The following is a 16,413-nucleotide window of genomic DNA, read 5'->3' on the forward strand; positions in this document are numbered from 1 at the left end:
TAGAATTTGTGTCGGGAAGGTGTGCATGCATGTATTTATATTTGTGTGTGTACATGGCCACAAATATGCATTTATACACAAGTGGCCAAAGGTCAACCTCAGTTATTTTTTTGGGATCTGCCCACTTCATTTTTAAACAGGATCTCTCACTGGAAGGAGGATTCCTGAGGCTCATGGACCAAACTCAGTAAGAGATTGGCCAGCAAGACCCAGGCATCTCACTGTCTCTGCCCACAGAGGGCTTTTTGGTAGGTGCTGGGATTGAATCAATATGCCCATACCTGGAAAGTAAACATTTTTTGATTGAGCTGTCTCCCCAGCCCCAGGAATGAAATTTTGATGCAAATATCTAACTACTTTCATTCTAAGTAAAAGAGTGTGGAAGGTGAGCAAAGTTGATTTAATTTAAGTTTGCTGTTGCTCATCAATCCTTCATTCCTATGAAGGTCAGAATGACTCTGGAAAATGTATAAAGTTGTGTTAGATACCAGAAAAGAGATCCTTCCATAAGTCACATGCTCTATTATTTGAAGCAACATATGTTGAACTATCTAATGGCAGCATTCTAATATACAAAGGAGAACATATATAAAATGAAATATACATCTGGTCTACCCAATACTAATTCCCTGCATTAACATATATAATAATGCAATAAACTTTGAGTCCAATTGCTCATTTGAGAAAAAGAAAATTCATCCATCAATCACTTATAACCAAACTTAGATATTTAAATAACACAGAATACTTATTTTGGCAGAAGCAAAATAAATAAATAAGCACAAATTAAGAGCTTTCTACTGAGTACATGTCAATGAAAATGAAATCCTTTTTTTATTTTTTTTTTATTTCATGCACACTGCATATATGTCTGTGTGAGGGTGTCAGATCACTGGAATTACAGACAGTTGTTACCTGCCATGTGGGTGCTGAGAATTGAACCAGGGTCCTCTGGAAGAGCAGCTAGTGCTCTTAAAAACTGAGCCATCCTCGCTAATTGGACTCCCAGAGATCCACCTGGGGCCTAGTCATGGATCTCTGCATCCAGATCCCTCAGTAGTTGGATGAGGTTTCTAGCTCGACAATTAGGGTGTTTGGCCATCCCATCACCAGAGTAGGTCAGTTCGGGCTGTCTCTCAACCATTGCCAGCAGTCTGTTGTGGGGGTATCTTTGTGGATTTCTGTGGGCCTCTCTAGCACTTTGCTTCTTCCTATTCTCATGTGGTTTTCATTTACCATGGTCTCCTATTCCTTGTTCTCCCTCTCTGTTGTTGATCCAGCTGGGATCTTCTGCTCCCCCAAGCTCTCTTTCCCTCAACCCTCGCCCTTCACTACCCCCACTCATGTCCAGGCTGTTCATGTAGATCTCATTCCATTTCTCTGTCATTGGGTGATCCCCGTGTCTTTCTTGGGGTCCTGTTTTCCAGGTAGCCTCCCTGGTGATGTGAGTAGCAGTCCAGTCATCCTTGTTCCACATCTAGTATCCTCCTATGAGTGAGTACATACCATGTTTGTCTTTCTGAGTCTGGGTTACCTCACTCAGGATGATTTTTTCTAGATCCATCCATTTATCTGCAAACCTCATGATGTCATTGTTTTTCTCTGCTGAGTAGTACTCCATTGTGTATATGTACCACATTTTGTTTATCCATTCTTCAGTTGAAGGGCATCTAGGTTGTTTCCATGTTCTGGCTATTACAAACAACGCTGATATGAACATAGCTGAACAAGTGCTCTTGTGGTGTGGTTGAGCATTCCTTGGGTATATGCCCAAGAGTGGTATAGCTGGATCTTGGGGGAGATGGATTCCCAATTTTCTAAAAAAGTGCCATATTGATTTCCAAAGTGGTTGTACAAGCTTGCATTCCCACCAGCATTGGAGGAGAGTTCCTCTAGCTCCACATCCTCTCCAGCATAAGGTGTCTTCAATGTTTTTGATCTTAGCCATTCTGACAGGCATAAGGTGGTATCTCAGAGTTGTTTTGATTTGCATTTCCCTGATGATTAGGGATGTTGAGCAATTCCTTAAATGTCTTTCAGCCATTTGAGTTTCCTCTGTTGAGAATTCTCTGTTTAGTTCTATAGCCCATTTCTTAATTAGACTGTTGGGCATTTTGATGTCTAATTTCTTGAGTTCCTTATATATTCTGGATATCAGTCCTCTGTCAGATGTGGGGTTGGTGAAGATCTTTTCCCATTTTGTAGGCTGTCGCTTTGCCTTGTTGACTGTATCCTTTGCTCTACAAAAGCTTCCCAGTTTCAAGAGGTCCCATTGATTGATTGTTTCTCTCAGTGTCTGTGCTACTGGTGTTTTATTTAGGAAGCGGTCTCCTATGCCAATGTGTTCAAGACTACTTCCTACTTTCTCTTCTAGCAGGTTCAGAGTAGCGAGAATGAGGAGGGTTTATATGAGCGAGAATTGTTGAGACCAAGGTTGGATAAAGCACAGAGACAAATAGCCAAACGAACGGAAACATATGAAATATGAACCAATGGCTGAGGGGTCACCAACTGGATCAGGCCCTCTGAGTGGGTGAGACAGTTGATTGGCCTGATCTGTTTGGGAGGCATCTAGGCAGTGGGACCGGGTCCTGTGCTCATTGCATGAGTCGGCTGTTTGAAACCTGGGGCCTATGCAGAGTCGCTTGGCTCGGCCTGGGAGGAGGGGACTGGACCTACCTGGACTGAGTCTACCAGGTTGATCTCAGTCTCCGGGGAAGGCTTTGCCCTGGAGGAGATGGGAATGGGGGCCCGGCTGGGGGGGGGGGAAGGTGAGGGGGGCGGGAGGGGGGAGAACAAGGGAATCCGTGGCTGATATGTAGAATTGAATTGTATTGCAAAATAAAATAAATAAATAAATAAATAAAAAAACTGAGCCATCACTCCAGCCCCGAAAATGAAATTCTTTTATTCACACATTTAGTGTCAAAAAACAACTTCATACTTAGAATATTGTCTGAGAATGTTGTTAAAATGTTTAAATACTCTCATGGACTGTAAATAAAATAACTTGTTTTAACTTAGGTATGTGGTACCTATCCAGAAAATTATCCATTTCTTTTAGATTTTCCAGTTTTGTGGAGTAGAGGTTTTTGAAGTATGACCTGATGATTCTCTGGATTTCCTCAATGTTTGTTGTTATGTCCCCCTTTTCATTTCTGATTTGTTTATTTGGATGCTCTCTCTCTGTGTCTTCTGGTTAGTTTGGATAAGGGCTTGTCTATCTTGTTGATTTTCTCAAAGAACCAACTCTTTGTTTCATTAATTTTTTGTATTGTTCTCTTTGTTTCTATTTTATTGATTTCAGCTCTCGCTTTGATAATTTCCTGGCATCTATTCTTCCTGAGAGACTTTGCTTCTTTTTGTTCTAGAGCTTTCAGGTGTGCTGTTAAGTCCTTAAAGTGAGATTTCTCCAACTTCTTTATGTGGGCATTTAGTGCTATGAATTTCCCTCTTAGCACTGCTTTCATAGTGTCCCATAAGTTTGGGTATGTGGTGTCTTCATTTTCTTTGATCTCTAGGAAGTCTTTAATTTCTTTCTTTATTTCTTCCTTAACCCATTGGTGATTCAGTTGAGCATTATTCAGTTTCCATGAGATTGTAGGTTTTCTGTAGTTTTTGTTGTTGTTGAAATCTAACTTTAAACCATGGTGGTCTGATAGAACACAGGAGGTTATTCCAATTGTTTTGTATCTGTTGAGATTTGCTTTGTGGCCAAGTATGTGGTCGATTTTAGAGAAGGTTCTATGGGGTGCTGAGAAGAAGGTATATTCTTTTTTGTTAGGATGGAATGTTCTGTAGATATCGATTAAGTCCATTTGAGTCATGACATCAGTTAAGTCCTTTATTTCTCTGTTAAGTTTCGGTTTGGGAGATCTGTCCAGTGGTGAAAGTGGGGAGTTGAGGTCTCCCACTATTAATGTGTGGGGTTTTACATGTGGTTTAAGCTTTAGTAATGTTTCTTTTACATATGTGGGTGCCCTTGTGTTTGGGGCATAAATGTTCAGAATTGAAACTTCATCTTGGTGGATCTTTCCTGTGATGAGTATGTAATGCCCTTCTTGATCTCTTTCGATTGATTTTAGTTTGAAGTCTACACTACATGCTAATTTGCAAGCACCATGTATGGCTAATGCTTTATATGAATTCCATGTTATGAGAGGCTGATTTGGGACCTGCTGTTTCCAAGCATACAGCAACCCATTTTTTTGTCCTTGAACTTCTCTAAAAACATAAAGCTGAAGAGACATTCTCTAACTACCCACCTTACCTTCATCTCCCAGTTATCACTATCTACACTCCACATCCTCTCTGTACAATCCAAAACCGCTCCTATTCCAAAATTCTCTGTACTTGGTCTCTTCCTTCACTACAACCATGGTATTAATTCTCCCATCTTAGAAAACCAATTCTGTAATATTACTGTCTTCCCACCTCCTACTAATTTCCCCATTGTTTCACAGCCCACTGTTTTCTGAGCCTCTTCTGGGCTCTAATCTCCCACGCATAGCTCAGTAACTCGCCTAAAGAAGCCATTGTCAATGCCACTGATGATCTCTCCACGTTGCTCAATTCAGTTGTAACAATTCTTTCCTTACATAAGCTATCAACATTTAACGTAATTGACTGTGCTTTCTCCCTGGCTCACTTCCTTCGCTTGGAGCCCAGGACGCCCACACTTTTCTCCCTTTCTCACTAGTGGTACATAATTCTCAGTATTCCTTCTTCCTCCTCACCACCACAGCTTATCACTGTGAGAATATCCCAAGACTCTTCGACTACACATCTCTATCCACAATAATTTCATTTTGTGGCTGTAAATATATTTATTATATATGAACGTATGTCTGAAGCCTGGACTGCTCAATGTGACATCATCACATCTCTATTTCAAGCTCTGATGACATCTAGGCTTTTAGATGTCTAAAAATGAAGATTCTTGCAATAATCCCAACTTCTTGACCCTAGAAGTCGTCTTTTCCATTTCAATCAGTGTCAGCTCCATGCTTCTAACTATTATATCAAACACAGCTCCATCATTTTCTTAATCTTTCCTCTTGAAAATGACATCAATTCATCAGCAAACTTTATTAACCCTCCCTTTTCACAGTACCCACATGATATCTCTCATCATTGAACCATGCTCCAAGCCACTATGATCTTTCAGAATAATTAATAATGTGGCATCACCCATCATCTTGCTTTGATCCTACTCTGCTGAGTCTCACTAAAATATAAGTCATAACATTCCTCTACTCAAAACTCTCTAATGTTTTCCCAGCTCACTGAAGTTGAAAAATAAAGACTTCAAAATCCTATCTAGTATAATCACCAGTTTCCTATCTGTTTTTTTTTTTTTTTTTTTTTTTTTTTGCCGTTCTTAACTTGCCCACCATGCCCCGAGCACTTTGTTACATGAATCCATACATTTATAAATTTTTATCAGCTACAACCCTATGTCTGCATCACTGCTCTGGTTTCTTCTTGTTTTGAGACTCTCTCAAGGATACACACAAGCCTTGTTTCCTTGTAGTCTTCAATCCTGTCTTTATTTGAGTACTGCCTTCTTAATGATTCTTTAACAGCCATATCACTTAAAATTCCCTCTCTTATGCTTTAATTATATTTTTGTTGTCTTCACAGCTCTTGTTAGCATCTACTATAACATATACTTTACTGAATTATTGTCTTCTGTTTCCATGAGAATGTAAATGCCAAGAACAGGCCACAAGCACGTTCTATTTTGCTCTCTCTCTCTCTCTCTCTCTCTCTCTCTCTCTCTCTCTCTCTCTCTCGCTCTCACTCTCTCTTGCTCTCCCACAGTACATTGTAGATTACCTTAAATACCTATTGAAGAAAATTGCATACTATCCTTTGTCATTGTAGCCACCAGAAAGCTTAGAATAATTCCTACATGGTTAAATTTTATGTATTAAAAGAAATAAACTAAATTCTTATTAAATGAATGGAAATAATGCAAGGAAATGGAGAGGTGGGGGAGAATAAAGGGAAGACGGTGATAAGATGATAACGTTAAGAAAATAAAAAAAGCAAAGAGAGGGGAGAGAGAGGGAAATTCAGTAATATAAGATGAACAATGAACATTGAAATAAGAATTTATAGAGAATGAGGGATTATTAGACATAGAGGAGCTAAGAAAATTATATTATCTTATTATGTGTTGAAACAGAATTGATCTCTACTTTTTTAGTGACTCAGAGGTAGACTGCCAAATGGAAGAGAAGTCTGTCAAATGGAAGGGAAATTAACCAAATAGCCAGTCAATACCTTTTCCCCAGCCTGAGCATCTAACTTCTGTAAAGTTATTTATTGCATCCATGAACCTTTGATTATTTAATGCATTCTGGGCAGCTATGTTTTCTCAGTCAACTACACCAGTCAATGAAGACAAAATGAATTTCAGAAATTTCTTAGGATAAGAAACTCTCAACAATCTTTCCTAACTTGATAGATTTTTATGGGTACTTTCCCCACAAAACTCCAACACAATTGAGAAGGAATGCATTTAATAAAATGAATTGACAGACTCAATGTCAAAGAAGTAACTAAGAACAAAAATTTAGAACATTTGCAAAAGCTCTTTAAAACACAGGATGTGTAAGCCTTCTAGCACATCATATCTGTTCCACAGAAAAATATCAAATGTATAACACTTGGATGCATTTTATTAAGTAGTGACCTTTAAATATAGTTATTCCTTCAAGCAATCACCAAAAAAGGCAAGTTTCCTTTAAAGTGGAAAACTTTGCTTGACCTCAGATTTCTCCAAAGTGTTCAACGAAGGGGGAAAAAAAAACAACCAACAAAAAAACAAACAAAAAGTTGTTTATCAATTTCTGAGCAGAAAAAGAAAATATATCAAGCCTAGAGGGTGTTTTGTCATTTTTTAAGTGTTGAGGCAACAGACAGTCTTCTCAAATTTAAAGAAACTCTGAGAATGAAGCCCATGGAAGCCTTTCAGAAAGAGAACCTGCTCCATAATAAACTAGTCAGCTGGAAAGATAGATGTGCAGCTGTGGAAAACAAGATGGCTGCATCCTACAGTGCAGACCAAGTAGGATAAGGTCAACAACTTGGTGGAGGTCAAAAAGCATGGCCCTAAAAAATTACCATTGTTCCCAAAGGAATAAACCCCATAGGGATGTGCTAGGATTTATCAATTCTGCTCTTAGATTTAAGACCAAGGGAAATGAAAACCCTTGTCCACAAAGCAGCTTAAAAGTGATTATAGGAATATAGTCATACTATTTTAAAAGAATAACGGAGCCATTTCAAGTGTTCATCAAATAATGAATGGATAAAGGGAATCTTTCTATCTACTCTTTTAATGAAATATTATTTGGCCATAAAAATGAGATATTGATATATGCTTCAACATAAATAAACTTTGGAATATTGTGAAACAACCAGCCACAAAACCATACACATTTTATGTTTTAATATATATGAAATAGACAGAATAAGCAAGTCTGTAGAGACTTTTTTTTAGCTAGTTGTATATGTCTGAGGTGATAAAGAAAGGAAAGTAGACAAGTTTCATTTTCAGATTATACACAGAGTTCTCACGCTGGCTGTGGAGATGGCTGCTCCTTCCTGTATAAGACACTAAAATGAGGAAGCACACTGAACATGGCTGGATTGTGCATGTTAAAAAAGTGGACTGTGGCCAGGCGGTGGTGGCGCACGCCTTTAATCCCAGCACTCGGGAGGCAGAACCAGTCGGATCTCTGTGAGTTCGAGGCCAGCCTGGGCTACCAAGTTAGTTCCAGGAAAGGCGCAAAGCTACACAGAGAAACCCTGTCTCGGAAAAAAAAAAAAAAAAAAAAAAAAAAACCAAAAAAAAAAAAAAGTGGACTGTGGAGCATGTGAGTTACATCTCAGTAAAGCTGTTGCCAAGAAAGAGAAAACATTTAAAGGCTAAATTGGCTGTGTTTGTTAGGAATCCTAAGGTGACAATTATCTCCAAGCATGTGCAGAACCAGGAAAGACAGGGCTCATGAGTCCTAGAGGGAAAATAAAGAAAAAGAACAACTTCTTGACATCAAAATTCAAGTAGAAATAAATCAAAATTTAAAAAAAATTCAAGAATAGAGAGGCTTTAATGATAGGACTATGGGATAATGCTTAAATATAAGCCGCACTCCAAAGAATAGCAGAGCTAGCAAAACCTGGTCAGTAATGATTTTTGTTTTCTAAACAAAAACAAAGAAATATAGGCCATAAAACCGTCTTTTTTTTCAAGTAGAGAATCTTTCTGTTTTATAAATGAACAAATTTCTGAAAGAGTGCTTCAAGGCTGTGGGTGCCTACACAAAATTAAGCCAGTCAACCTCCCAGCATGAAGGGGGTGGGACACATAAGGCCTACCACTAGCTGAGGGTCTATTGACAACTGGTGGCTCATAGGGGAGGGGGAGTCAGTTTTCTTTAGGGGTGTGGTTCCTGGTAGGTTGTCCGTGATCAAGTGGAAGTCATACACCTCTGTGAAAAGGGGCAGCACTAATGGACATGAATTTGGGAGGGGGACCTGAGAGGGGCATCCAGGAGAAGTTGGGGGATATAAGGAGTGATGTTATCAAAACATGTTTTATGCATGTATGAAGTTCTCAAAGAATTAATGAAACTATAAATACTGGGATTTTGTTAGCATAGAGACTGGAGGTGGGCCCAAAGTCCCATTCCTGGCTCAGGAGCTATTGGTAATTGGTAGCTGCCAGGGGAGAGAGCCAGTTGTCCTTAAGGGTGTGGTCCCTGGTCAGTCCTCCACACTTCAGTGCAGGGCCACACACCCAAGAGAAGAATGAGGAGCACAACTCGGACTTGGTGGATTTGAAAAGAGGAGAACACAAAGTTGTGGGGGAGGGAGTGGAAGTAGATCTGGGAAGAGTTGGAGGGGATGAATACGATCAAACTACGTGGTATGAAATTCTCAAAGGACTAATAAAAAAAGAACTTAAAATATAAGTAAATTCAGAGCTAAAATAAATCCATGTTCTTCTCTGAAAGCATTTTGACAGTCACCGCCAGGCACATTACAAGCAAATATCTCAGGTAGAAGCAGATGTCCTTTGTGCTGTGACTAACTTTCAAAATCAGAGTCTGTCTTCCTGCATCATTTAAACTACTTTCACCAAATATACACATCTGCTTATCATTAGATGGTTTCTCACCAATAATTCACAAGCCATCTATACATTTCTTTAGGTGTGTATGATGGATCACTCTCATTCTTCTACAAACTGCTATTTATTGATTATCTTTCATGTCATAAGCAAATACTAGGCACCAGAAACACAAAAATAAATGAGCAATGGACACCACTCTTGACGGCTCAAACATAATCAAAAGCTGCATGAGAAATAAGTCTTTGTAATATATTCAACATTTGTCTCAACAGAGGCAGAAGATCTGTGCCCTCAAGAGATCTGAGGAAGGCTTCATTGGAGAAAGGTTTTAATCTGAGTGTTTAAAGAGTTTAGTAAAGAAGGGGAGAATTTGCATGAAAATGGATATGAGGGAGAAAGCAAGGAAGCAAGATGGCCTTGAGGTCCAAGCAGGTTCTTTGTGGTAGAGGACTCACAGAACAGCAAAATATCCCAATGATGTCTTTGTGTTGTGTGCCCCAAATCACTTAACTTTGTCCATCATACTTGGATTTCTTCATGTCTCCTTGAAATTTAAGAAGAGTTCTGAAGGTATTGCAAGTAACTTCAGCCCTAAGCCAACTGCTAGCTTCTAGCTAGGATTCTCCAGCTATCTTTAGAAAGCATGCTTGCTTTCTTTCAGTCTTTTCCCTCTGGCCCTAATCCATCATGAACTGATGCTTTTGTATGACTACAATAAAAATAAATTGCTAGAAAAATAGAATGAGAAAAACAACAGCACACAAAAAACCCACTATCTCTAGTCCATTTTTCATTACTGCTGTGTTCAACAGACATAAATTTCTTTGTCCAATTGGCATAAATCATTCTAAAAGCACACTCCACACCCTGTATCAACCTCATCATTGACTGGGACACAGAGTTGCCAGATGAGCACCAGCCTATGAAACATACTGGCCTAGGCCATACTAAACAGATAGGTCCATAGACTGGAAGCTTACAAAAGGATGTTACAGATCCGACACCTCCTAAATAAGAGCCTATGGGAATAAGCAACAGAGCACTGGTATGAATGTATCTGATGAGGAGGAATTGTTGGTCTAGAGACTGTCAATGATATGACAAATTCAAAGACATCCCCCAGCTCCTGGGAGGCTGGGGAGACATAAAAGCACGAGGCTGAACTTTCCTCATCTCTCTGCCAACTGGTAAGCTTGGATCTTTTCCTTTTATTACTTCCTTTAGCCCTTTTGTGTCTGAAGTAAAAGAAGATTAGGTTTATATTCAGCAAGACTTTGGAACTCAGGGCTCAGGTGAAGGCTTAGTGGGTAAGTCCTTACCATGCAAGTGTGAGTTCATATCCCCAGAATTCATATGAAGTGAGATGTGATAACATGCATCTGTAAGCACCAGTGTTCCCATGGTGAGATGAGGTGCAGAGGTGAGGGAATCCTCTAAGCCTTCAGGCTGTTTCCTGGCTTATTCAGTACAGAACAATAAAGGAGGCTGAAGGTGAAGACTGATGCTAGATGTCTTCTGAGCTCTAAACACATGGGACACACCACACACACACACACACACACACACACACACACATACACATACATACTCACACATACACACACACATACACACACACACACACACACACACACACACACACACACACACATCTCCTTTTCTAAAGATTCTAGAACCCTCCTGGAGAACCTAAGAGTTACCATGATGCTAAAATCTTTATCCTTTGATGAATTTAGTATTAGAGGTATGATTTATTGGCTCTGCCCTATGCTGCATCTTACAATGTCAGTCATACCTTATGTGCACCATATGAAGAAGTAATCCCTCTCAGGATTATTTTTAGATAGAAATCAAGAACTTCCAGGCATAACTCTATTGACTTTATTAATAGTTTCCTAAAGCTGGAAATGACCAAATATTGCATGAACTAGTGAATGGATACACATTCCATTTGCTAAAAGGCAGCCACAGGACAACTACTGAATCACAAAAAAATGTTGCTAGCAGCTCACAGTCCACAAGTATGACAACCAAAACACGTCTCCAGATACTGCTACTATCAACTAGGAGAGAGCAGGGGAAGGTTGCCTGAATGGAGACTCGCTGCAAGTCAAAAAATGTTTTAATTAATTTTAAAGAGTATTGACATCATTTTGTTTACATGTATAGTGCATATTTGTGTCTCTCTGTGTATCTCTGTGTGTATGTGTGCATGCTTAAATATTCAGCAAGAATTTTAAGTAAAGAAATTCTAAGAATTGGGTCTGGAAGTTAGGAGTACTTATTGTTCTTGTGGAGGACCCAGGTTCTTTTACCAGCATCATGTGGTTGCTCACAACTGGTAACTCCATTCCAGTAGATCTGAAGTCCTCTTCCAGACTCTGAAGGCAACAAGAATTAATTTGCTACACACACACACACACACACACATACACACACACACACACACACACACACACACACACACACACACACACGAGGTTCCATGTGCATGCATGCACACAAAACACTCCCACACATTAAATAAATTTTTTTTTAAATAAAATCTTTCTTTGAAAAAAAGAAAGGAAGGAACAAAGAAGGAAGGAAGGAAGGAAAGAAGAAAGAAAGGAAATCGTAAGAGATGACATTAGTAGTGACCTCAGTGAAAACACACCTGATTCCCAGAAATTGTGGCACAAATAATAAGAAAGGGAGCCTGGCTGGTTACTGCAGTGTTTTGATCTAAGCACGCAGTGACAGGGCAGGTGATGTACAGAAGCACTTCTTTGCAGCCACAAAATATCGTTGTACTCCTCTGGTTCATGCTGAGTTTACAACCTCATCTCTCTGCTCATAATTTTTTCCCTCCAGGAAATGTCCTTATGTCAGCTTCATATGATTGTGGGATGGAGGCAAGGGTAAGGCTGATGAACACCAGAAATAGTGGTTAGAATAGCAGTTTTATAGAATGCATATGTAATGTTTATAGGCCAGTAACATCTTTGCCTTTTAACTAAGCAACTTTGCTACGCATCTCCCTATATCTACTGAATGTCATATCTTTCCTTCTTATATGGAGCTCCCACCATAAAATTGTATTTTAGGGTATGCTTTTAATGCAAACAAATATTTCTTTTTATTTCCATTTTAATTTCTGGAAATACTAAGCACATACATAACCAATGCATCTTCCTCTAAGATAACTGATTTTGAAGAAGAAGAGGTTAAGAATCTGTTCATTTCATTTCCTGATGAAAAATAAATATTTAGTTATGTGAAGGGGGGCATGCACTGTGTGTGTGCGCACGAACATGTGTGTGTGTGTGTGTGTGCGTGTGAGAGAGAGACACACACAAACACACACACACACACACACACACAGAGAGAGAGAGAGAGAGAGAGAGAGAGAGAGAGAGAGAGAGAGAGAGAGATGAACTACTTCTGAATTTTAAAATCCTACTTTAGAATGGTAACACGTTGAATATACAAAGCAGAAGTCCAATTGTTTGAAAGTCAATTCACACACTTATAAACTGAAAAAGAATAGAGATTAAAGGTTGAAATATGTTTGATCAAACTGACATCTGCTTCTATTGATGTTCTTATCCTACCCCAGGCTTACCAGTAGGAAGTACACATGAATTCTTAACCATTTTGTACAGCACTGATTCTTTCTAAGTAGATAAAGATATGGAGAAATTTAGGAATGCTGGGATACATCTATGAATCCCTCAGTTGGGCAGTCAATGGTTTATTTATCTTTCCTGAAGTAAAGATGGGTAGTAGGAAAGACACTTAATACCAAGTCTCATGATCTGAGTTGAATTCCTGGTACTCACATCTTGGAAGGTGAAAACAGATTCTCTCAAGTTATCTTCTAATCTCTACATGTGCATTGTGGCCCATGTGCCTCCCTCCACCCCACATTATCCATATACATACAATGAATGCATTAAAAATTTAAGGAATACATCTCATGTTTTTTTTTGACAGAATTCTGATTCAATAACCCTGTGATAGACACATGATGCTTAAGCAAAAAAGACTTTCTTCTGTTAAGTCCACACGTTGGGACCACTTACTGTCTCCTCGGCAGAGCAGAGGTCCCAGTTTATAAGCAGCTTCTGAATGGGGACGTCCTGTATCTGTAATCACTATCTTAGTGACTGGCAGATGTTCTTTATAGGAGAGGAATCCAGTGTCATTGGTCCTAAAATAAACAGGAGCAGCAACAAAATCCTTAAATTATGATGATGAGCGGAATTCTAAAATAAGCAACGATTTTCCTGGCACTTCTAAATGAAGATTTTCCTACTAAGTTTGGACACTGACAAAAAAAAATTCCAATTTCTTATCTTAGCATACAAAACATGAAAAGATGTTAGTCTCTCTTATAGATGTTAAGGTCTAGACTACAAAATATAACATAGGTTAAGATTAGAATGCAATGGTTTTTTGAGTGGATCCCGTTCTCCTGGCTCACTAGCCCACAACCACTCTAGGGAATGCTCAACCATGGACTAGTGGGGGACTCTAGGGCAGGGGTAGCTATTGTCTTCATTGTGTACCCATTGCTGAACTCACCAGGATCCCAGGAAGAGTTCTGAACTCGTGGTCACAGAGTTGGCCCTGGTTAAACTCAGTGGTCACAAAATAAAATGAAAAGACACGCATGTGGGGAAAGGACTCACTTGTAGCAGAGGGGGGTTGACAGGAGTAGGCGGGCAGAACAATCAGAATGCATAATACGCATGTATACAATCTCAAAGAATAAATTTAATTAATAATAAATAAATAAACTGCCCCACCACTATTTCTAAAGCAGACAAAAATAGCAGATTAGCTATGTTTTTAAATCAGGTGGAAAAATTTTTAGCATTTGATGAATTGGATAATTTACTTGACATTTGGCCTGTTGATTTTTAGGCAAAGTGCTTAGCATTTGTTCCTTTTTTTTCTCCTATGATTTAGTTACACTTTGAATTATTTTTTTTTTTGCTGTTATTCTCTTGTACGTATTGATCAACTCTACATTCCCCTATATTCAACCCTGTCTTCTCTATTCATTTTTCAGATAAAACTCTGTTCATTGTATTTTACTACTTCCTCAATGAATTATAAAATGCATCCATGACTTTTTGCCATCTACTTATATTTTATATTGTATAACAATATGTAATATCAGAAGCTCTCCATGAGATTAACACCCCCATACACACAGAAATACACATATAAACTTTTTTTCTGTTATTGTGGTAATCTACTTAAATGTATATTATAAACTTTGCAATGTATTTAGGCAAAGAATTATATTTTTGTATTTAAGGAACAGCAGGTAATTTATAATTTCTAGTGATCTTCATTTCTTCTTAAATATCTGAGTTTTCATCTGATGTTATTTCTTTTTAATCCCAGAAAATTTGTTGCAATTATTTTCATTTCAGATGTTAATTTGCCATTCTAAAATGTGTACTCGGTCCTTTAGTATAATTCACTTTCATTTATTTAAATTCCCTATTCACTCACTGTGGATATTTTTAACTTTAGGTCTTCAAACATGTTGATAACATTAGCTTTAAAGATTTCATCTGCAAACTTTAAAATGTGCCAAGACTTTGTTTACAATAACCTCATTCAATGTCTTGATTTTATATGGAATTATACTTTCTTGAAATATTCAGTAATGTGTACAGTGTTCTGGATAATGTCGGTGACGAGTCAAGAGATACTATATTTTTATTGTTCCCTAATATTATTTTCTCATGGGTATTTAAGTAGAAGCTTATGATTTCATACTTCCCAGGGTTCCCTATGGCTGCCTTACTCTGGGTTTCCAGTCTTCCATCTCAACTTGAGGATATGGTCTTTGCAGCAAAGACGTGAACTTTTCACCACTCTTGCCCTAAACTGAAGGATTTTCAAAGCCAATCTCAGAGACATAACAGATCTTTTTCTCCTCCAGCAGCAACTGTGGGAATGCCCTATTTTTCATTTAGTTTTCTCTCTGTGGCTCTCTCCTTGACTCTGAAATCCCTCCCCAATTCACACACACTTTGAAAGGCCATTGAGGGTCCAAAGCAGGAGTTATGCAGCAGACTCATCAAAACCAGCTTTCTTTTTTCTGGAAATTACCCTATCCTTCAATTTCCAGTCATTCTGGATTCCCCAAACTCTACCTCCTGATACATTATGCTGCATATAAAAATAAAAATAATACAGAATTCCTTTGAATTTTAGGTTCCTAAAAGCAAGACACAACTAGTGCCTGCGAAGGAAAAAAATTTAAGTCCAGGTCTCATTCACCTTGATTATCTTCTTTCAACCAATCCTGGAAGCCCCTGCCGAAGTTCAGTTCCACTGCTCTTCCTTCAAATACACACACACACACACACACACACACACACACACAGATACACACACATTAAGATTTATCATTTGTTTTTATTTTATGTAATAAGTGTTTTCTTTCATGTATGTAAGTCCACCCCAAGTGTACCTGGTGCCCTTGGGGGTCAGAAGAGGTTGTTGAGTCCCCTAGCACAGGAGTTACAGTTATTAGCTACCAGGTGGTGCTGGGAACTGAACTTAGGTCCCTTTCAAGAGCAGCAACTGCTCTTAACTGTTGAACCATCTCACTAGTCCCAAAGACTATTTATTTATTTAAACTCTGTTTAGGAAATGTATGCCATGGCATGTGTGTGAAAGTCAGAGGACAATTTGCAGTTATTGGTTTTCTCCTTCCTCCTTGTGGGTCCCAGGGCCTGAAGTCAGGTCACCAGGTTTGGCAACAAGTACCCTTATCTGGTGAGTCATCTCTGCAGAGCCCCAGATACTTATTATTGAAATATTTTCCTGAGTCTGTAAAAATGTAGAAAAATATATATGGTTATTTATCTATAAGCTGAATTGAATATGAAATGTTCTAAACTCTTTTTAAAAACTAGCTTTAAATAGCAATGTGTTGCGAAGGCACATGGGGGTTATTGGTAGTGATTAGGTTAATTTTTTGTGCTGTTAAATACCATTAATAACATTTTTACACATTTAAAATTACCATTTTCAGTGTGTGAACAATTTTTGTGAATATATTAAGAAAAAGGTTGTTGTCCAAAGAGAGTACATATTAATTATTACAGAATTCCATACAATATTTTTTATCATAGTCATCCCTCCCTGCATTTTCTACCAGACGACCCCTGTTCCTTAAAGTAGAGTTTGGGTAAGAGAGATGATATTCTTCATATAACAATTCAATCATAGCTTTATGATTCCATATCGGTTCTTCT

The 16,413-nt window shown here is 38.5% G+C and overlaps 1 protein-coding gene across 6 annotated transcripts in view; it reads right to left on the bottom strand.

Moving 5' to 3' along the window:
* Cntnap4 (contactin associated protein family member 4) overlaps positions 1 to 16,413 on the bottom strand; it is a 279,704-nt gene that overhangs the window by 44,191 nt on the left and 219,100 nt on the right. For all 6 annotated transcript variants that reach the window (XM_059262549.1, XM_059262550.1, XM_059262553.1 and 3 more), the window contains one exon: positions 13,210 to 13,337. In XM_059262549.1, the coding sequence (XP_059118532.1) occupies positions 13,210 to 13,337 (128 nt within the window). The remainder of the gene's footprint in view (positions 1 to 13,209; positions 13,338 to 16,413) is intronic.

Source organism: Peromyscus eremicus, chromosome 5 (genome assembly GCF_949786415.1).
Source record: "Peromyscus eremicus chromosome 5, PerEre_H2_v1, whole genome shotgun sequence".
NCBI classification, from domain to species: Eukaryota; Metazoa; Chordata; class Mammalia; order Rodentia; family Cricetidae; genus Peromyscus; species Peromyscus eremicus.